Source organism: Pundamilia nyererei, unplaced genomic scaffold, assembly GCF_000239375.1.
Source record: "Pundamilia nyererei isolate P.nyererei 1_Seehausen unplaced genomic scaffold, PunNye1.0 scaffold00030, whole genome shotgun sequence".
Lineage (NCBI taxonomy): Eukaryota > Metazoa > Chordata > Actinopteri > Cichliformes > Cichlidae > Pundamilia > Pundamilia nyererei.
This window is the reverse complement of record NW_005187431.1, coordinates 2721804-2743796: the sequence shown is the minus strand read 5'-3', so window position 1 is coordinate 2743796 and position 21993 is coordinate 2721804. Positions and strand designations below refer to the sequence as shown.

The window sequence follows — 21993 nt, the reverse complement described above, 5'->3', positions numbered from 1 at the left end:
AAGCAAGGGAGTCAACAAGATGAGTTTGCATAATAAAAATATTAAAGGATACAAAACCAACAAATACATCCGCACTTACCTTCTCACCCTTTTGGCCCGGAGAACTAACACCAGGCTGCCCTTGTTCTCCCTTAGAATGTATAAACGTAAAATTAAAAAACCTTGGAATAACATAACATATAAAACACTCAGTAGTAAGAAATGGAGAGGATTTCGGAGTGAAGAACCTCTAGCTGAAAACAATACCACTTGTTAAAGTAGAACTTGAGATATTTTTTATGAGATATAAAGCTTGGAAGGTAGACTTGAAAGGTTTTTTGTCTCAGTAGGAGACATGGAATATAGTGTTGTTCTTCTTTTAATAGCATGCATGCTGACATTAAAAAACTTGGATGGTGAACATAGAGAATGAAGATTCCATACTCTTAACTTGTGCCAGGAAACATTGGGAGTTTATATGCTAATGCTACTTTTAATCTAAATCGCTAATTTCTGCAGCTGTGATGTATTACATTTAACTCATGCTAAACATTCACAGGTTAGGGCACAGTTCTCGCTCATTAGATTGTGGGAAGTACATATTTATATTTAGTATATATTTTCATATTCTTTGCAGTTATTATCACCACTAGAGCTACAGTTTTCATGTCAATTTCATGTGCTATTTTAGCATGCTAGCAGGGGTACTGGGGTTTTAATTTAGCAAGATGAAAAGTGTGGTAATGTTGTGTTAGTGGGCCAAAAAGAGTACCAGGGTGTTACTTTGGTGAGCTTGAGAAAGTACAAACGTGTTAATGTGATGAGATAGAAAGGGTGCAAACGTGTTAATTCAACAAACTAAAAAGAGTACCAAGGTGTTACTTAAGAGAGCTAGGAAAAGCACCAAAGTGGTACACATAGACAGGAGAAAACATTAATCTTCTAATCTTCTGAGGTGGAAAGATTAAGCCAATGCAGAAGAGTCTATACTTTCTGTATTAACCTCTGTAAACACTTTCCTGATGGGTTAATGGGCTCAGTCACTCACTTTGGATTATATTGAATAAAAAGATAAGTCTGGTTTTTAAATCTTGGCCATCAAAAGGGATCCAAAACCTTTTGACATATTTTCCTACCTTTTCACCTTTCTGTCCATCCTTGCCACTTGGTCCCCTTGATCCAGGTTTTCCCTGTCTCGTGGGCACATTTTATGACTTCAGTAAATCGGTATGTCATCCAAAAAATGATGTTTAAAAAGTACTGAATCTGAACTTACGGTCTTTCCATCAGCTCCTCTGCTGCCTGGACTACCCTGCAGTGGAGTGGAAGAAAAAAAAATCACAATCTAAATTTTAAGAATTAATAAAAATGGATGGGTCTTTTCAATTGGTAATTCACATTTGATAGTACAGACCCTACAGGCAGCCATCTAAAAAAATAAAAAATAAATAAGAAATAAAAAATTGGCTTTTGACTACCTAAGCTCTTCACTAATAAGTTTCCCACTGAGGAAAATCCCAATGGCAAACAGTCTGGGGCACTAAAATTAGTGCACTGCTGTGATTATCTTCCTCATGAAGTCTATTAAGAGCTTCACTCAGAAACCTACTGAGTGAGTTCCCCTTATGTAAGCCTTGTCTGCTATTGAGGTCACCTACTCTGTTCATGTTTCTTTTTGTGCGACTTACCTGCTCTCCTCTAAGACCAGCCGGCCCTACATCTCCCGGCTGCCCCTGTGTAGGAGAAAAAGTGGACAATATATCATTTTAATTAAGGTACTTATCAATGCACACACATGCGAGCAAATATAGTGACAAAATCACCAATAGGAGTATAGTCAAACAACCCAATTATCCACTCAGTTTAAATATCACTGCTTCCCCTTAGTAGGTCCAAAGTCTTTTTTTGGTTGTTGTTTTTAACTTTGTGTGCAATTTGCTTCTTATTGATCACCAGAATCACATTAATCCCTCGTAAATAGGCTTACCCTCTCTCCTTTCTGCCCAATTCCAGCTTCTCCCTTCTCGCCTTTTTGCTGTTGGGTTTGGGTCATGACACCGGGGACAGAGTTAGAAAACTCTCCGAGAGTGGGGCACGCAGAACACGACTCTCCCTAAAACACACAGACGGAGCAGGGAAGTTCAGAGTGGGTCACAGACTGCCTTGAACGAATAATCAGAACAGACTCATTTGGTTCTTTGACCCGGTCAAACAAGTTGCCAGTCATGGAAAAAAAGAAATCACATTAATAAGGTTAGAAACATTCTGGTGCTGCAAGACTTGTGGAAACAGGTAACTGTTTAGCCTCAAACATAAAAAAGACACAGAGCTGACCTTTTCACCTTTGGTACCATCAGATCCTGGTTCTCCCTGCCAAAACATACAAAAAGACAACAGTCAAGAAGGCATATTAGACCGAGCGCATCCTGACAAGCAGGCTTGCTTTGTCATGTCCTGTCTCAGCATGGCATTGGAAGCATTCTGGCTATAACAATTAGGCAGATATGGGAGTATGTCAGTCCTGCACATACATGCATTGGGAATCGACCCACTTAGATAGCCATGTGAAGGAGTGTTGAAAGTGTGTGCGCGCTGACTTTCGTCTGTACTGCTGGTTGGCTTGCTTCTGCTTTAGGAGGGAGTCGTCTACAGTGCTGATGTTAGCATATCTGAATGTGTAGGAATGCAGATGAATAGGCCACGCTTCCACAGAATATGAATGAACCATAAGCTGTAAATGAATGGGGGGGGGGCTCAATACCTTCCGTCCTTCCTTGCCATCTGCACCTCGAAGACCCTGTTAAATACAGAGAAAAGGGAAGAGGTGGGAAGAACAGGAATTATCTAGAAGCAAGAATGTTAGTTCAACTTTGTGAGAGTAAGGTCATATCTCCCCTCTTCCTCTCTGCTGCTCTACCTCGTTCTCCTTCTGCCCTAACCAGGTATGACAGATGGATACTGGCACTATTGGAAATCGTTGCACAGTGAATCTCATAAGGCTTGAGATTTATATTCTTTTTTCCCCCACCACAAATCATTCTCTATTTCACCTGCTGGGGTAAGTGGGAAGATGCGGAATGAACAGAAAGAGAAACACAATGCACAGGGTGCCGAGTCCTGACTCACTAGAGAGACAGAGAGACGAGTTAAGATTACATTAAGAAAAAGCCCTTTGCCTTGGAGGATAAACTTTTGACAGCATATCACGCCTTCTCCCCTTGAGCTGCTGCAATACTGTGAGAATTACAAGGGCAAATAAAAGCCCAAGGTAGACATAAATGCCACACTTTCCCTCTGAATGATAAGAAAAATAAAAAATATGCGTTATCAAAAAAAAAAAAAAAAGTGTGCTCAAGGTTCAATTGTCAGCTACAACTCTGACCGTGTCTACAACTCCATAATAAAGAAATGTAGCAAGATCGTAAAAAAATGGCAAACTTAACATTCCGGTCAGGCGCAGATGACATTCCGGTCAAGCGCGCTACTTACAGACGGTCCTCTCTCTCCTATCCCTGGTAATCCGGGCTCTCCTTTAGGGCCAGGTTTCCCTTGCAAAGCCACTTTGTTGCCTATGTCTGCAGGCAGCACTGGACACACTTCGCATGGGTCACCCTGAAGATTTAACGCAAGTTAGATGTACAATGTGATGATGAGAGAGGACTCAGACAAAATGCATATAGAGATTAAATATAGCGTTTACAAGATATACCTTCTCTCCTTTATATCCAGGTGGTCCTCTTGGACCCTTTGAAAACAGCACAATCTCATTCAAACACTGACATATCGGATCAAAGTTCAAATCATGTCCATAACCTGGAAGCCCATCCATACATTACAGAATACTAATCGATGTTTAAAAAAGTCTCTCACTGGTTCTCCAGGGAATCCATCTTCTCCAGAAGTTCCTTTATCGCCCTGTAAATACAACAGCTGTTTTACAGAAAGCTTTTTTTTTTAGTAATAAGACATTTCTTTTTGCCTTTGCTGGTTCTTGATGTGCAAACAATCAACTAACAACTTGCAAGCAGTATTTGCATAAAGCATTTACACTGGGACAGGACCTTGAGTATCCTCAAAACCACTGCATTTACATTATTACGTTGCAAAAAACATTGCATTTTCAATTACTTTTCTGCTAACTAGCCTATTTAACGCCATGATACTTAGTCAGGTATCATGGTTTCAACCATGCTTAAAAAGTCGCCATTTCAACTATCTGTATATTAACTTTGGCTAATAGTTTCAACTGTTCCTTTATTAATTAGGTAGATATGTCACACATTTTTGATATTTATTCTTTTTAGTTAAACATTTATACCTTACTTTTAGCTAACTATTTGAACTATTTAGTTAGCTAACTAGTACTTGTTTCTTTAGTTTTTTCAACAGCTTTAAGTTACTCTCAGCTTTTCAAACTCCTTACTAACAATCGTCCTCCCTTCTTAACAAGTATCTTCTTAACAAATATATGCACATATCTTTTTTAAGTTAGTGAATGCTAATGCTAATGGTAATAGTAGCTGCAGTGGTACCTTCCGAGATACAAAGGCACTCGAGTGCCACGGCCTTGAATGCTTCATATATTAAAGCAAAAAGGACATCTTTATTATAATATGCCTAAGAGCATTATTATAACAATCATAAGTCAAAATGTAAGTTTACCTTTTCTCCTTTTGCACCGCTGGGTTCACCAGGAGGGCCCTGGGAAGGAAAAAAAGGAAATGAATCTTTTAAAATGCCATCCTAAGATGCTTTTAGACTTTAATCAGGAGCAATCTGATCAAAAGAAAGCATTCTGCCACATCCTGCCATGTATTTCTGAGAGCTGTGGCTAACCCCCCCCACAAAGAAACACACACTTTGGTCAAATAGAAGCCATTTCAAAAATGAGGATAAGGACATTAAGATAATCAGTGCAAGGACATTGTCCAGTAATTGTGTATATCATTCTTCTGCTTTCTGTGACCAGTTCTTTAATTAAAAAGCGTACTCACTGGAGGACCTGGTTTTCCGACCCCTGGTAGTCCCGGCCTTCCTGGCTCTCCTGCCAATCCTTCCGGACCTACCATACCAGGGACACCCTGGGAAACAATTTCAAAACATATCTATTAAATGCAAACTGGACTGCAAGAATGTGACAGGTTAATTGTAGACGTGATGCAGACAGACCTTCTGTCCCTTGGGGCCGACCACACAGACCGATCCCGCTCGACCCTGGGAAAAGGTGACAGACAAAAAAGAGAATTGCCATCATCAGTGCCAACTCCAAATAATCAAACAAACTGTGTTGAAATTTATCTGCAAAATATCTTCATAAATTGTTAAAGACACTTGTTTTCCTCCATTTGTCTGATGTTCCTCGTCTGAGAAATAAGAAAAAAACGGGAGAAATGTAGAGACTGTAAGATGTATCGTCTTCAGTGGTGCATACGTAATATTTTCTCCTTGTCTGATTCAAGTCACATCAACAGCACATTCATATTCACAATGTCAGATGGATGGGAGACTTAAGAAAATCTATCCTCCACCAAATCCATCTGGCCACAACAAGCACTTAGCCCGGTGAACGTGAGTGTGAGTGCACGCCTGACGCTGAAACCAGGGGAATATCTCAGAGCACACACATGTCGTAATTTGTTCCTCAAAACTTTTCATGCGTCTACAGGATCACTGCACTGAACAGGGAAGATTAAAAGGTTTAAGTCTTCCTGAATAGACGCCCGCCTGTGTGAGAGACGAACAGCACAGTCAATGAGGCAGCATTGATTGTGCAAGCTTTGTTGCTCTAGCCTAATCTAACAGGCATTAACAGGCCGACTTAACGCAATGGGAGAGAGAGAGGAGGGGGGAATAAATATCAATGGGCGCCTGAGCTTAAATAGTAATACCGTATGCGTTTACTGAATATCCGCTCCAGCTTGATAAAAGTGGCTGCATAAGTGGATGTGCGTGAATGAATTAGTATGTTTGTGAGTGTGCACTCATGTTTGTGCTATTGAAATGTAGATTGAAAGCTAAACTCTAAATTTCAAGCCTGAAAGGTACTTTGGTTCATTCTAACGCTCTAATTTGAAAGCAAAAAGAAGTAAAACCAACAAACACAAAAACACCTACATCCTTTCCTGGGGTGCCTGTCAGACCCTGTGGACCCCTCTCACCCTTCTGACCTTTGTCTCCCTGGAGAATCAGAGGGGGGTGAGGAATGAAAAAGCAAGAGGTTAGACTTTAATTAGATGATCATTAAAAAGTCATATCTTTATTATTCATCACCAAAAGTTTCTTAAGCTCTTCACCTTGTACCCAGCTGCTTCGCCCCAGTTGGCAGGGGTCGCCTGTGGAGAGAGTGAATGGAGACAAGGCCCAGATCAATGACCTGGCTCTAAAGAAACTCTAAACAGCCACACACACCACTGGAGCATAGCAAAACAACACAGTGACCAGTTGGCAACCGGTAAGGGCTACCAGCAGGGGCCATATGCCCCATTTGGACACACACAAACAAACAACTTGAGAAACAGGAGCACATTATAGAGCAGCAGTCCGAATGGCTTTACATGCTGCATATTAATCAGACGCAACTCATTGCTGAGAATCTAAATTTAATATAGAAACAGAGACCCCGGGGTTGGTTTCACAAAGCAAAGATGGATTTTGTGGATGGATTAGATCAAACTAATTCAAATTCTTCATCTGCTGCACAAAACACGTTAGACCTTGACTATCTTAAGCAGGAATGTGTTGTAATAAATATTGGATCAATTAAGACTTCTCAACAACAACATAAAAAAATAAAGTCCTGACTGAGTGATCACACCCAACCAAGTAACACAGATGGAACTAAGAAGAAAAAAAAATTGTGCTTTTTGAGAGATAATCAGTGGAAAATGTGACATCAGATCAGAATGAAACAGTCTACTTCCTGCCTAATCTCGTGAATTCATGATGTGATTTGCAGAGAAGGCACTGGCAACATATGTGTGAATAAATGTAAAAGTAGGGTTACTAGTGTTTATGTTTCTTAAACCTGAAATACACCCGGTTTTATTTTATTCTCTTCTGCCCTGTTGGGTGCTGCTGATAGTCTGAGTCTTAAGGTTTGCTAGCCTAAAGGTAGGCGGTCAAGTCAGTCTTTATGTTTGTGCAACGCTCTAACTTTCTTCATTCACATGTGGCCACGAATTGCGGCTAGTGACCGAAAGAGTGAGCCCACAAATGTCAAGAGTGAGAGACAAATGTCAGAAATTAGTTTCCTACGGGGGTTCCTGGCCTCAACCTCGGAGGAGGGGTGAGGAACTCAGTCATCCTGGGGGGCTGCTCAAAATAGAGCCACTTCTCCTCTGCATTGAAAGGAACCGGTCCAGGTGGTTCAGGCATCTGGCCAGGATGCCGCCTGGATTTCAGGCATGACCACCCAGGAGGAAACCCCAGGGCAGACCTGGGACAAGATGGAGAGATTATGTCTTTCAGCTGGCTTGGTAATGCCTTTCTATATCTCTATGAGAGGTGGAGGCAGTGGCCGTGGAGAAGGGAGGTCTGGGCGATTCTGATTAGAGTACTGCCCCCTTGACACAAAGCCAACTAAGCGGTAGAAAATGGATTGATGGGTCTGACCTGCTTCAGAGCAATCGAGGATAAAATTTAAAGCTGATCTAACTCTTTAAACCAGTCAAATCTATCCTTTGAGAAACCAAGCCCTGCATATATACTTTCATGCAAATTCAGTGAGTCACTCACCAAGTAAATAAACATACAAAGCACACCATCATTCCCACTGCATAATTAATACTGGGAAAAGGATGCTGGAAAATGAGGTTTCAAATAAAGCTCAAACTAAACAGCTAGGGGGTTAGCAGGGCAGTGGAAGGTGCTGCTGTAACCTTGGCAGTATTGGCACTCACCGACTCGCCTTTCTCTCCCTTCTGCCCCTTGGGTCCTTCTGTGCACTGAGGTTAGAGACACTTGGTTGGCATGTATAATCACAGACCACTATTGGCCAAAATTTCAGGCTCACTGCACTGCATGCCAAATAACTAAAAGGACCAACCCAAAAAACAATGCCTTTCCACAAAGCGTGGCGTGGGGTGAGTGTGACACACAATGGAAAAGTAACTTACTGGACCTGAATGGGAGCCAGAACAGTCATCACCCTGAAAATAGAGAGAGGTAGAGAAAGAACAATGATGGCAATGAACAATGATGTGGGTGATGAATAGAATCAGTGAGCACCGAACAATGCGTACCACCTAGATGGTAATTGGTCAACAGCCTACATCGTATTGGACTACAGCAATATCAAAGCGCCGAAGCAGACATGTCCAGGCACAAGCGATCGTATTGCTCATACCTCTGATATTAGTCTTACTACGCCCCCTCCCCCAAAATGAATGTCAGTATTCTTTGTTGTAATCCTTCATACTCACCCGGTCCCCTTTTTCACCTTTCACCCCAGCAACCCCGCCGAAGTTTACAACCTGCAAAACACAAAAACGCTCAGTTACCCACCAGCCTGATTTTATACCACTTTAAATAGAAAGAAAGAGAAAGTAAAGATCAGAGATCCTTACATTTTCTTCCCTATTCAGGAGTAAACACCCCCCACACTACAGACACAGAGAAACAGAGATTTATTATTATATGAGTTTAACATCCACTGAAGGACCTGCTGTGTGCCTGAATAAGACATGAACGTTGCAGTTCAATTTGTCCCCTGGCAGTGGCACTGTTGCACAAAAACAAATCGAATTCTGCTCTACAGTATGCAGTCAAAGGGAAGCAGAGGTGGACACACACGTGTACACACACACACAAACACACACACACACACCTCCCATGGGAGATGGAGATCAATAGGAATGTCTGATTCCCTCAGCACAGGAGTGAGCAGACCAGCTGCTCATCACAGGAGGGTACACACACGCCTGCGCACAAACACTCGCGTGCACTCTCACAGGCACATGCATAGGAAAATAAGGATTACCATTATAAATAACTGAAGCATTTTTAGCAGAAGCGAGTAATTAAAGCCAAATCCCCAGTCCTGTGTTTCTGGGAGCCTTGCCTTCATATTAACAGAAGGTTTGCATATAAGCTGAAGCTGTGACTGTGCTGTGAAGAGGGCTGTAACAGCACAGAGACAATGTGTAATTCTCCCACTTCTCTCTTTTTTTTTCTTCCCTTTTTTGTTTTTCCACCCTCACGCACTCACTCGCTCACTCTTAGCAGCTACAAATCTATCAATGGCTGGCTAGACCAGCTGCAGTGACGAGTCACTCTTTCCAAGCTCTCTTCTGTGACTGTGGGCTTAGTCAAGACCTCTTATACATCTACTTAAACCGTCAGCAGCCTGCTTTTTGTTGTTTGTTCTCCACATTTCTCAAAGTTGGAAAGAAAAGTGTAAGAGCAAAATGTACGACTGAATATCGCTTTAATTCACATCACTTTGCTGGATTTGCTGTCAAATCCAAAACTTTGAAATCAAAGCTTTGGCATGTATACTATGCTCCGCATTGGCATTTCTATACTTTCTTTTTTAATGGCAAAAGCAATTTCCCCAATTGAAGTTGCTGGATTTTTTTTTAGCTTCGTTTCGCAAATAAGCAACCAAATACTGTTAAAATGTTTCTTTTGTTTGTTGAGGGAGGGAAAAAAAAGAAAATCCCTGACGCATCTGCAATGTGTCTGCCTCCCTCCAACTACTTGGCATGCAGCTGTGTGCTTGTGGAATGGGTCCAATCCTGTGTCAGTCAGTCAGCTAACATGTTGGCAGAGAGGACAGCTTTTGCATTGTGGAAGTATTCACACTTTATTGTGTGCAGGTTTGATATCAACTGTTTGCTAGGTGCTACTTCACATTTTGAAGATGCACATGCAGACTAAGGACATCTCTGTAGATGTGGCTAGTTGAGAAAGTTCAGCTCAAAAACTGCAATGGCTAGCTTTTAGCTAAAAATGCAACTTAAATGAAAATTAGCATGCCCGTTGCTTGTTATGTGGTGGAAAGCTACTGTTATCAGCTCACTATGTAATGAGAATGAGAATGTACACTAGGCTCTATACCATGTAGAAGCTAAATGTGTTAGCAGTGTGAAATATGAAATGTAAATACTAAATAGGATGCAGTGATTTGGAAAGCTCATGAAGCCTCATTTTGTCACAACAGAACAGAAAATATATCACATGTTTAAACTGAGACACTGAAATTGGCAGAGTTTCTCACATGTAAAATGCACAGAGGTTCACCAATAGCAGAAAGCTGCTTCAGCAAATTGTGGAATGATTTCAGAATAATGCTCCTCCGCATAAAATTGTATGTAATATAGCCCCCCCCCCCTACATTGCTGATCTGATTCGTACACATACCTCCACTCGTAACCTGAGGTCATCAAACCAAAACCTTTTAGTGGTCCCCCACACTCGTTTTAAAACCCGAGGGGACCGATCTTTCCAAGCTGTTGCACCCAGACTGTGGAATGCACTTCCCCTATTTCTACGGGGTTTGGACTCAGACCTTCAAAAAGCAGCTAAATACATTTTTATTTCAAAAAGCTTTTAATTAGACCAGGGTTTTTATGATGTATTTTATGACTGTATTATGTTTTTACCTTGTAAAGCACTTTGTGACATATGTCTCTGAAAGGTGCTATATAAATAAACTTTACTTACTTACGTACTTACTTAATATCATCAAAAGATTCAGAGAATTTGTGGAAATCTCTGTGCACAGGGCCGAAAAAAAAATTAGATGGTCAGGATCTTTGGGTACTCAGGTGGCTCTGTATTACAAACAGGCCCAATTTTGTCTGTGAACACAGTTCACTGTGCCATCCACAAATGCAGGTTCCGGCTCTAACATATGAAGAAGAAGCCATATGTAAACATCACCCAGGAACACTGCCATCTTTTCTGGGCCACAGATCATATGAAATGGACTAAAAGTGGGAAGCTGTTTTAAGCTGAGAAAACCCCCAATTTTAAATTGGTTTTGGAAAACATGGACATCTATGCCCATCCAGTGGGCCTCAGGACTAAAGAGGATCTGGCTTGTTACCAGCCCTAAGTTCAAAAACCTGCATCTCTGATGGTATGGAGGGCGCACTGTGCAATTGGCTAAGCAGTTGGCAGCTTGCACATCTGGAAAGGCATCATTGATGCTGAAAGGAATATACAGGTTTTAGAGCAACATATTCCCCCAACCAGGAAATATCTTTTTCAGGGAATGTCATACATATTTCAGCAAGACAATGCTAAGATGCTAAGCTGCATCTCTTACACACCTTTGTAGTAAAAGATTCAAAGTAAACACCTCTGACCAACTGAAAAAATGTGTCAAAAATGCAAAGAAGACCCAGGACTGTTAAAGATACATAGACCCGCCCCAACTTCTTTGAGTAGTAGCTGTCCTCAAATTCAGAATGGCCTTATTTTTTTCTTGAAACGGCACATTTTCTCAGCTTAAACATTTGATGTGTTTTCTGTGTTTTATTGTGAATAAATGACGTGTTTATGAGATTTTTCAAATCCTTATTTTCAGTTTTTACTGACACTTCACACACCATTCCAACTTTTGAGGTATTGGGGGTTGTACTCTAATGAGTTACTTTTCGCAACACGTAATGATATGAAATAAAGGATTACTTTTAAATGGCAGGAGTCTCGTTTATCTTCAAGTACTTTTCAAAGTCGAGTTTAGGAAACACTGCACAGGGCAACATTGGCATTACTTTGTAGTCATGTTTCTGTTTTCTTGATGTTGGGCTCTGCTAACCCTTGGCTCAGTATTTTTTAGCTGCTGAAGATTTCTTTATTTTCACCAACTTATGGCCAACTTTGTCTTCTAGCTAAAATGCTCTGGATAACTGGATAATCATTGCAAGGAGAGAAACAACTCCCACTCACTGTCCTGTTACTTGCATATAAACTTTACTGGAAGAACAATGTTTTGGCCCTTAGACCTTTGTCGGGTATCTGAGAGACTATGAAACTGCCAGATACATATGGTCAGCACTTCCTCGGGTGAGGCCAGAAAGTTGAATTTCCAGTAGAGTTAAGTATTACAAGTAAAAGTACATTACACAGGCGTTTTGTCTTCTCTTGCCTATGAATATTTCCTCCTACACTTGTGTTTTGAAGAAACTGACTGTATGAGCCTTTCCGTCAAAATATTTCGATTAATACCTTAGTCAAAAGGTTTCGATACGCTAACCAGCACAGATCATAATCTATGAGCTTAAACATCTGAGAACACAGGCACCAACATTCTGTCAGGGAGCCTTCTGGTAACACTTTTTGGCAATCCTTCTCTCCATCTGCCAGGTCTCAAGCCAGCGGACACTAATGCAAATCTACAAGTGTAAATAAAAAAATCATAATCTCCTCTAATGCAATTCACTGAATTATTGTAGTGCATTAAAACTTTCACTGACAAATCTTAAAACAGGAACAAGAAGGTTTTATTCAAAGTGCAGGGATTTCAAACTAATTTCATATCGCGGGCCACATACAGCCCATTTTGATCTTATATGGACCAGATCAGTGAAACCTCCCCTTTCTGTCCATGTACAGAAATGTAAGTATACCTTAAATCAATGAAAAATCCTAATATAAGAAAAAGAAGAGCAATTTCAACAGTATGTCAGAGTTTTTCTACACGATAAAGAAATGCAGCTGTAGAAAATAAAAGAAATCTCTCAGCATGACTAATTGGGCTTAAATTATAAAACATAAATGTGTAAAAGTATAGAAATCTATAGTTTAATTACTGTGGTGTAATATGATTGGCTATTGGAGAGGCCTTTGTGTGTAGGAAAACCTGTAAAACATGTTAAAAGTTATGTTCTCCTTCACAGTTTCCAAAACCATCCAGTGGGCCAGATTGGAGTCTTCACTAGGCCAATTCTGGCCCCTGAGCCTTACGTTTGACACCCCCTATCATAAAGGAATCTTTCATGAAAACATGCAGCTTGGCGATGCTGAGCATTTTGACTGACATGCCCAAGAATGCACTCGTATAAGACGAACAAACTACAAAAGAATAGATGAAAAAGAATGACATCAAGATTGCGATGAAAACGAGTTTCTAACTGAGCTTTGGGATTGTGACGCACAAGTCAAATCAACCCTTTATTCACATCATTTATGACAATAATCATACTAATTCATATGCCTATTTGGTTCATTTGTTGGCATCAGCGATGCATAATATCTCCTCGTATTATCAATAGATTCCTATGGGTCGCACAACCATTTTTTTTACTTTTGAATAAAACAGCTGCCTGTATAATTTGACCAAATTACATTGGTAGCACAAACGAAAAACTCACATTTGTTTCCTTGAAAGTGTGTGTGTGTGTGTGTGTGTGCCCCCAGCGGCAGGGCAAGCTGCATGTTCCAACCCAGGTAATAACCTACATTGAGGAAGTCAGCGGAGGCGGCAGCCCGCATTAGTAAGCACACACCGGAGCAACATAATGAAGCGTCTGGAGTTTTGTATTCTATTTGTGAACAGAACATGCCTATTGTAGGTGAATGACAAAATTAATAGGCAGAAGCAACTCCCAACTGAGACCCAGCGAATAATGAGGTGTAAATCAGTCTTCAGTCAGTCAGCAAGCTGTGAGAATGTGTGGAGGCAGGAGGAAACAGTCTCATGCACAACACACATATACGCAGCCTGCACACACGTATACACAGACACACACACATGGCCTGCATATTGTTTTCGGGTTTCTGTTTCAACAGCATATAAATGCCGAAAGAGTTGTTATCCATGCATATGGTTGATATTTCCGGTTCAGATTGCAGAATGCACTGGGGTCAAAGGAAGGGTACATCCTAGGCTGCAAATAAGTTCTTAGCGATTCCTCCCTAACCTGATTTTTTTTCTTTTAATGAATTCCTAAAGAACGCCAGAATACAAACGCAGAACATGTCAGCTTCACTTTTTGAACCCAGAGCTCTCTTCCGTTGAGGCGACCATCTTATGCAACAAGTGCGCAATGTGGTTAGAAATTCAGTACCGTAAAACCGTAAAACCACATGTGCTTAGTGTGTATGTGAGACTTACTTTTTCTGCAAGATCCTTGGATGCAAAAATCTCCTGTTGGCAGAAACGAAGAAAAGAAAGCAAAGAAAGAAAACGTCAGGCACTTTTGTTTTCTTCAACTCATATTTGAGCATGACCATGACCACCATGATTTTCACCTTAATGACTTGATTAGCTAATATTCGGCCATATTGACTCAAACAGATTAGCATTTTGGTGCTGGTGTGATAACACTCTTACCAGAGTCTGATTTCCTTCTCAAATTTGTTTAATCTACATTATTATTATGGTATGTTTCTAGTTCCTTTTAATTCCTGTGCTTTGTTCCTATAAGTAACCAAATGCCCTCAAAAAAATCACAGGGCTCTACATCACATGACATTTTTTCTTTTTAGGAGTGGCATAGAGAAGCTTCTGTTTTCCTATTGCTTGTCCGGCGCATCCCCGTAAATTTATGTTACCATTACAATTCGTTGCATCAGAAGAAGAACAAAGGAGGATGAAATAAGGGCCATCTTGGTTGCACACATGGGTCATTATCCTTTATTCTTTATTTTTGGTTTTCATGAAAAAGAAAAAGAGATGAAAGAAGATGAGTAAAGTGAGAGAGAAAGCAAACGCTGTAACTCTGGAGCCCTGGGGTAAGTAAAGAGATGGACCCTGCTGTGCACAGTATAAAAAAAAAATAAAAAATCAGACAAAATAAATAAATAAGTAAAAACAGCCAACAACAAGAGGGATAGAGGAAGCACAGAACGCTGAGCGGAAACAACCTGTTCCAAGATGGAAAGTTGGGAAGTGAACAATAAGAAAGCATGTCAGTAAAGGGAAGAGGGGAGAAGTCGTTTTTATGGCTGGTGTTAGACCTCATCATAAAAAGTCCAAGAGATACACGATGGGGAAACGAAACACAAAGGACTATTGAGTCTATTGAGGACTAGACGACCTTTTGGGGGTGCTGGGTTGAAAGCAAGAAAAAGAGGTTTCCAGTGGTCAAAGATAAGAAACACTGAGGGTGAGATTTGTTATACTTCAGAAAGGCAGTACCTGCTGTGACCGCATGCCTGTGTGGGTTCACTCCAGGCACTCTGGCTTCCTTTCACAGTCCAAAGATATGCATTATACTGAAGGTTAAGTGGTGATTTTACATTTGGCGTAGGTGTGAATGTGAGTGTGAATGGTCACTCTTTCTTAGCCCCGACAGCCTGGCAGCCTGTCTAGCATATCACCAGGGTAAGGGGAGGTTATGCAACTGAGATTTCAGGATATGATAAAGGACAAAATCAGGATATAATAAAGAAAAAAATGAACTGGTGATTACAAGATCTGAAAGGTGGGTAAATACAAAACCAAATGACATATAACACCATGTCATTATTATTTTATGAAAATAAACAATAATCTACAATAATGTTATAGAAGCAACAATTGCTGGGTGCCAGTCTTTAAAGGGTTATAAGCAAACTTCCAAACAATTTGACATCCATGATTCTAAAGTGAGAGAGCATTCCCAAGTGAAAGAAATTCCCATATTCCAAGGAGTGATCATCACACTAACTTCACCCCAAAGTCAGGCATTGCTCAACGAAGCTCCAAAATCCAAAGAGCTACAGTCCACAGGCCTCAGTTAGCATGCGTAATGTTAAAGTTCGAAAAAGACTTAACAAGTATGGCTTGCTTGGAAGGGTTGCAAGGAGAAAGCATCTCTCTTACAGGAGCGTATCAACATGGCTTAGGTTGCAAAGTTGCATCTAAAACAACCACAAGACCTTTGGATTATTGTCCTTTGGATAGATGAGAACAAAGTGGACATGTTTGGCCATAATGCAAAGTACTTTTGTTTGGTGAAAGTCAAACGTCAGTACTAACACCTCTTACCAACTGTCAAGCATGGTGATGGAGGCGTGACGATTTTGGCTCTAGACACCTTACAGTCAGTGAGTCAGCTAAAGCTGTGCTGAAATTAGAACAGAATGGTTGAAAAAGAAAAGAATCAAGGTGTTGCAATGGTCCAGTCAAAGTCTAGACTTCAACCTGATTGAAATGTTGTGGTGAGATGTTAAGAGAGCTGTACATAAAAAATGCCTACAAATGTTGATGGACGGAATCAAGATTGTAAAGAAGAGTGGGCCTAAATTCCACAGCATTGTGTTAAGTTATACAAAAAGCTGATTAGTTCAATATACTATACTATACCATACTGCTAAATGTGGTTCTAGAAGGTACAGAATCAGGGGTGTACTTAGTTTTTCATGCGCTGCGTCTGCATTTTGGCTTAGTTTTTGTTAAATAAACAACGACATGTGCAATACTGTTGTTGTTTATTTCACGCTGTATTTAACTAATCTTAAGAGCTATATTATTTTTTAATACATAATGAAAGAGGCATTCCAGTATATAGATTTGAACAGTTCTTGGATGAGTTTTGTGTTGAATATTTCTTTCCACATGCATGAAGAGTTGGAACAAGCTGAGCTAAAGCAGGTGTATGCATGAATCAGATGTGAGGTAGGGAAGGAACAGAATATTTTACAATTTTTTTTAAATGTAAGTTTTGCTTAAAAAACATAATGATCATAAAAAATGCTCACTTTGATGACCTAAGCTGAGTTTCTTTCAATAGCTTTATATTCATATTATGCCTCTGTTACCTGAAATTTTCAGGTTCAGTCTTTATCCTTAAAAAGCACATAAACACAACAAAAAATTGCCCAAAAGCTACACAGAAAGCAATTCGTCCATCAACGGGTTTTGTCACCAAGTGTTGAACCATGCTAAGTGCTAAGTGACATAACTTCGCAGGTCCCTCTAGAGCCACGGTGTACAACTTTTACTCCAGCCACTCTAAAACAACTTTCATGTTTAGAAGTAGTAGAAGGCTATTTGTAGAGGAAAAAGAAAGGAATCCACGTCTAGAGAAGTTGTTTTTCGAGTCTCTTCACATATGCCAAGGTTAACTTGCTGTCTCTCTGTTAATCCAAGGTTAATGGTTGCTCTGGTATGCATCAATAACATCTGGCTCACACACTGGAATCTTGGATTTCACAGTTTATTTAGGGTGTACAAAAGTGATACACAGATGAAATTAGAATTACCAGTCTTTGAGCGCTATGCTATTTTAAAAAACAAAAAGAGAGAGAGAGAGAACGGGTACAGTAGAGATAAAAACATTAATCATAATAAGACTAAATGTCTTGTTACCTAAAAGCAGTCAGTCTACGAGAACTTATAATAGCAGAAAAGGCGAGAAAGAGTGAAAGGTGAGGAAACCATCTATGGGACTGATTACTGTCTTAGAATCTGCCAGAGTTTTAAGTTAGCACCCCACAGGACAAACACCAGGCCCTAATGAAGAGATAATTAGATACATGTCCCATTAATATGAATAATAAAACAGGCAGCTGTGAAAACAAAAATAAATTGCCTGTATGTTACTGGAAGAACTTCCACATACCAAGCGATATTAAAGCAAGAACAAAAAATAAATTTTGAAAAGTATTGTGACAATTTGTGGAAAAAATGTCTCCCATGTGTTGCATAAGGCTCTATTTGTCATGCGTTGGACCCTGCTCACAGACACTTTGAACAATTGCTACCAGCAGACTTTACTGAACAGAAGTCACAGAAAATGACAAAATGATAAAGACTACTGCAGAGCAGAAAACATGTTGTCCATGGTGGAGCTTCAACGGAGAACAACAAAGCCATTTGGTACAAGTCCTGCTGGCCGGCGTTTGCTTGCCAGCAGGAGCATCTCAGACAGCTCAAACTGCCTGAAGAACAAAGTTGTGGCCAAGTGTATGTCTGTGTTTGTCTGTGTTATTTCTATGCCTGATGAGAGGCGGGGGGGAGATAATTCACGATCCAAGAGACAAGGGTTTGTTTTTTCCCCCCCCCTTCATTTTGTTCCTAGAGTAAAGTGTTTGTCATTGGTATTAGAAATACTTGTGCATAAGAAGCGAATCTGCTGTGTACGGTAATTGGTGCATGTGTGTCTTCTCGTAGTTTCCGCATGACATCGATTCATTATCCTAATGTCCACCTGGAGGGTAAAAAAAGATGCTTTCCTCCATTTACTCTGCCATAGTTCTTCAGTAGCCAAACATGTTTTCTTTGGTGGGTCATTTAAACTGATGCTCGACAAATAACTTACATAGGTAGGAGAATAAGAGGAGGGATATTCCTTTTCCATGAGATACGTTCAAGTGGACTTCAAGCAGGAACATCTTGTTGACTCTGGGGTTTTTTTTTTTTGGCTTTTTCTTCTTCTGAGAGGTGATTACAATATTTTCTGGACAGTAAGACGATATTAAATCAATGCTGGCCGTTCATCTAAATCATCTATTACCCATATGGAAAAGATATATATAAATCTTATAAAGTTTGTATCTGTCTTGTGTGAAACTTGTATGAAAAGCATACAAGAGTGAAAACAGATATAAGATCCCTTGAAAAATTATATAATGAAACTTGTATGTTTTGGATACTTACTAAAACAATACATGAAAGTAATGAGAAAGTGGCCATTTTCATGAGTAATCACATATAAGTTTTTACTATTTCTTTTCCATATGGGTATGGTTGGGTTAAAGTTAAATAAATCTTGAACTAACGTTAGAAAATATAGTATAGAGTAGTAAGTGTAGAGTAGGTGGCAACAAAAAGGTTGAAAAGTCATAAAGTTACAGTTGATCTAAAAAAAATAAAGCTATTATCGTTTGGACTATTCCATTTCACCCCTCTCCCAATGGTGCATCCCATTTGTCCACTATTGAAAAGTCATTGATTTATAGTTGACTGGTAAATAGTATTTAAAAAACCATGGGAAAGAACATTTCTGCATGTCCTCTATAAATACATCAGATAAGGACTCACGCAAAAGTAACTCGGGATCTCGCAAAAGTAACTCTACTCGGTTCATCATCGCACTCCCAGCACATCGTGCCTCGACCTCCCGGTCGGCTTCGAGCTGAGAAGAAAAGACATTCGCGAGATCTCGCAAGACTTCAGCTTTATTTTTTTTTCTCCAATGTCCCCTGCAGAGCTCCGTAGTGACACATACTGGAGATGTGTGAGTTTGACAGTGGTGATTATTAGACTCTTCTAAAGTGTCACTAACTGACTTTTTCTTGCCAATATAACTTTGATGTCACGATTATGTACACCAGATCTCAAGAGAGAGAGCAAGAGGAAGACAGACTCACATTAACATACATTAAGTAAAAAAAAAATCAAAATCTGAACAAAGTATGCTCCTTTCATACTTTTTTCATATGTTTTATTCACTTTATGGTTTTGTGATGTCTTTTGTAGATGTGTTGATTACAAATGGAGGCAGTGACAGTCTGAGAATTCTCCTTGACAGACAGTGTAGGAGTGAATCCACTAAAACTTATTTTAAACTAATGTTGATTTAATAAATTAAATACATTTGTACAAGTAATACAACATTTTGAAGTATTATCAGTAACTTGCTATGTTTACATCAGTTGAAATACCACTGACGTCCTATTGATCTTTAGTAGTGGTGTCCACATGGTTTATAATTGCCAAGTGTGTGCTGCTGTTCTGTGATTATTGTGTAATTATTATTATTATTATTTTTATCTCTAAGCAACTAGAAATTTCTCGCTTTGTGTTTGTACATGTGTTGTGCATCGGTAGTCTTACCTGGTTAAATGTGTTGTCCAACAGGTCGTTTTCAGCAGCACGGCGGCTCTTGGGAGCATCAGGAGGGCACTGCAAGAGAGCAAAGACAAGATTTAGATCACTAAGGTCAAATTTCTGCTTTGGGTAGGATGTAAAATTTGGTTAAAATCATGTTTTACCAACTTTAAGAGATGCTTGGGATAAGTCCCTTCTGATAAGAAGCACTCACATTCAAATAACATAATAGTGGCTGACTTTGTGTGTAGAAACAAAATCTGCTCTTATGTAGTTGCGTTTCAAGACGCTGCAACTTTCATGGGTGTGCGTATACACATATGTATGTGCTCCTCCACTTCTCATTTCAAATTTAAACGCCGCTTGGAGGAGGCCCTGCAGCACACACGCCATGAGCAAAGGAGAAGAGGTTTTCGTCTTCAAACCCTCTAATCAATTTTACAGGATCCAATCCCTCCTCCAGAGGCCTCTGCATTTTCAAACTTCTGAAGGAGCTTCTCACCCTGTTTGTATCCCTCCCATGAATTCATCTGGTAATGAAAAAGGCACATATGCATGCACGAAACGACACGCAAGCACAGACAACCCTGGAGAATTGCTACAAAAAGTTGGGTGAATTCATGAAATACCTTCAGCTTAAAAATATACTCTGAACTGGCTGTTTACAATTCTTCCCATGAACAACTGCTTGCTCAACACACTTTTATGGGGTTTTCAGTCCAATGCATCTGTTTTCTATTTGATAAGGTGCTTGTCTGAAGTTTGCAAACAATAACCGCTCAAAAACACAGAAGAAAAGAGGTAGACAGGCAAGAGAAAGACGACGAACTATAAAAACAATGAAACAGAATAGAAAATGGCTTCTGGAAGGTGCGACAAGGAACGTGAATGTTCGAAAATGGCTTTTAGTCACGCCTTAAGCTAATAATATTGGCAAATCACATTTTATGTGCAAATAACCAAATTAAATTCTTGTCGATTAACATATTATAGATTCAAACAAAGTTTCTGGAGCAGAATTAAGACAATAATCTTAGTCAAACAGCTGATGGAGTCCTATAAAAATATGGGCTTCCTGCATACCATGATCTGCAGCCAAGTTTTTTTCTTCCTTTCTGACCACCAAAAATAAGTGGAGGGGGGAAAACAGAATAGAGCATTATAAAGACAAAGCATTGCTGATTAACAAAAAAACCCATAAAGTCTCAAGAGAAATTGCAGAGACTTTTTTTTATGGTATTTAATTTGGATAATGCAGACTCAGCTTTTCTTGCAGCTGTTTAACAGTAAAAGCCATCCAACAGATTACTTTTACTGTCATGGAGCTGCGACAAGTGCTGAGTTACAGTCACCGGGGCTCAGTTCAGCTCAGCTTTGGTTCAACAAAAGTAAGAGTCTGCCCCAAATTTACATTCAGTCAGGTTTACAAAACAACTCTTTTTTACTTTATTTGAATTTTTAATGAACTTCGGGTTTAAACAAGCCAAAGATCTTCAAACAGAAATAACAGCATTACTGCTAACACAACTCAAAGCTAGCCAAGAAGCCAGAATTCTGTTGAAGCTGAGTGTATGCTAACACCAGCCCAGCAGCCAGATCCTCATCTTCAACAGGTAACAAAAGCAGTGATGAACAGTCAGGCTTGCAGCCTCCATTTCTGTGGTGATTGCTTTAAAGTTTTTGTGCCCCAACACTGGTCTAATTTGATAGTGTTTGGAGATGTCAGTAAGTAGATTTCTTTTGTGTTCCAACAGCGTTAAGCTAGCTCTTTTGTGCGCTAAGCAGCTTTTTTTTATGCTAAAGTAGGGCATGCTGTAAAGTGCACGTAGACGTAGAAAGAAAGCAACGATTTTCCCAAAAAGCTAAAGTTTTCATTTAAACTCTTTGCTATTAGCCTCTGCTCCAGACAAAGTTATAGTTGCTGGTAAAGACAGTAAGGGTTTCCACTCTCACCCGTGCCCCAGGTATTTCACAGCAGGCCTCGTGCATGGCAAGTGAGGGGTCACAATACAGCATTGCCTGCTGAATATCCATCTGCAAAAAACAGACAGACAGAGAGAGGATAGTAAATACAGTGCTGGATATGGCGGTGTCTAAGGGTACTTTGCTTTGTTTATTTTATTAAGAACATCAAGTGTAAATGAGGCAGTAAACATGGCTGAGAGTCAGTTAATTTCTCATTAATGTAAAGCAATGGAAAATCACTTCATCAGATGCTTCCTGTGAATGTCTGCGGTTGTGTGAGAGTGTGCGTGTGTTCCCCCCTGAACTGACAAAAGTGGCCTAGCTGTTTTCCCAGCTAGGCCGGT

The 21993-nt window shown here is 39.9% G+C and overlaps 1 protein-coding gene across 1 annotated transcript in view; it reads right to left on the bottom strand.

Moving 5' to 3' along the window:
- The window catches only part of col16a1 (collagen, type XVI, alpha 1), a 77738-nt gene that overhangs the window by 28219 nt on the left and 27526 nt on the right, over positions 1-21993 (bottom strand). Inside the window, exons 7-28 of the mRNA XM_005728844.2 lie at positions 21638-21718; positions 19691-19759; positions 14042-14074; positions 8544-8579; positions 8400-8450; positions 8094-8126; positions 7878-7922; positions 6273-6311; positions 6094-6156; positions 5149-5193; positions 4974-5060; positions 4642-4680; positions 3850-3894; positions 3689-3724; positions 3469-3591; positions 2741-2776; positions 2314-2349; positions 1967-2092; positions 1668-1712; positions 1256-1291; positions 1116-1169; positions 80-130 (exon numbers count right to left, since the gene is read on the bottom strand). Of these exons, the coding sequence (XP_005728901.2) occupies positions 80-130; positions 1116-1169; positions 1256-1291; positions 1668-1712; positions 1967-2092; positions 2314-2349; positions 2741-2776; positions 3469-3591; positions 3689-3724; positions 3850-3894; positions 4642-4680; positions 4974-5060; positions 5149-5193; positions 6094-6156; positions 6273-6311; positions 7878-7922; positions 8094-8126; positions 8400-8450; positions 8544-8579; positions 14042-14074; positions 19691-19759; positions 21638-21718 (1209 nt within the window). The remainder of the gene's footprint in view (positions 1-79; positions 131-1115; positions 1170-1255; positions 1292-1667; positions 1713-1966; positions 2093-2313; positions 2350-2740; positions 2777-3468; positions 3592-3688; positions 3725-3849; positions 3895-4641; positions 4681-4973; positions 5061-5148; positions 5194-6093; positions 6157-6272; positions 6312-7877; positions 7923-8093; positions 8127-8399; positions 8451-8543; positions 8580-14041; positions 14075-19690; positions 19760-21637; positions 21719-21993) is intronic.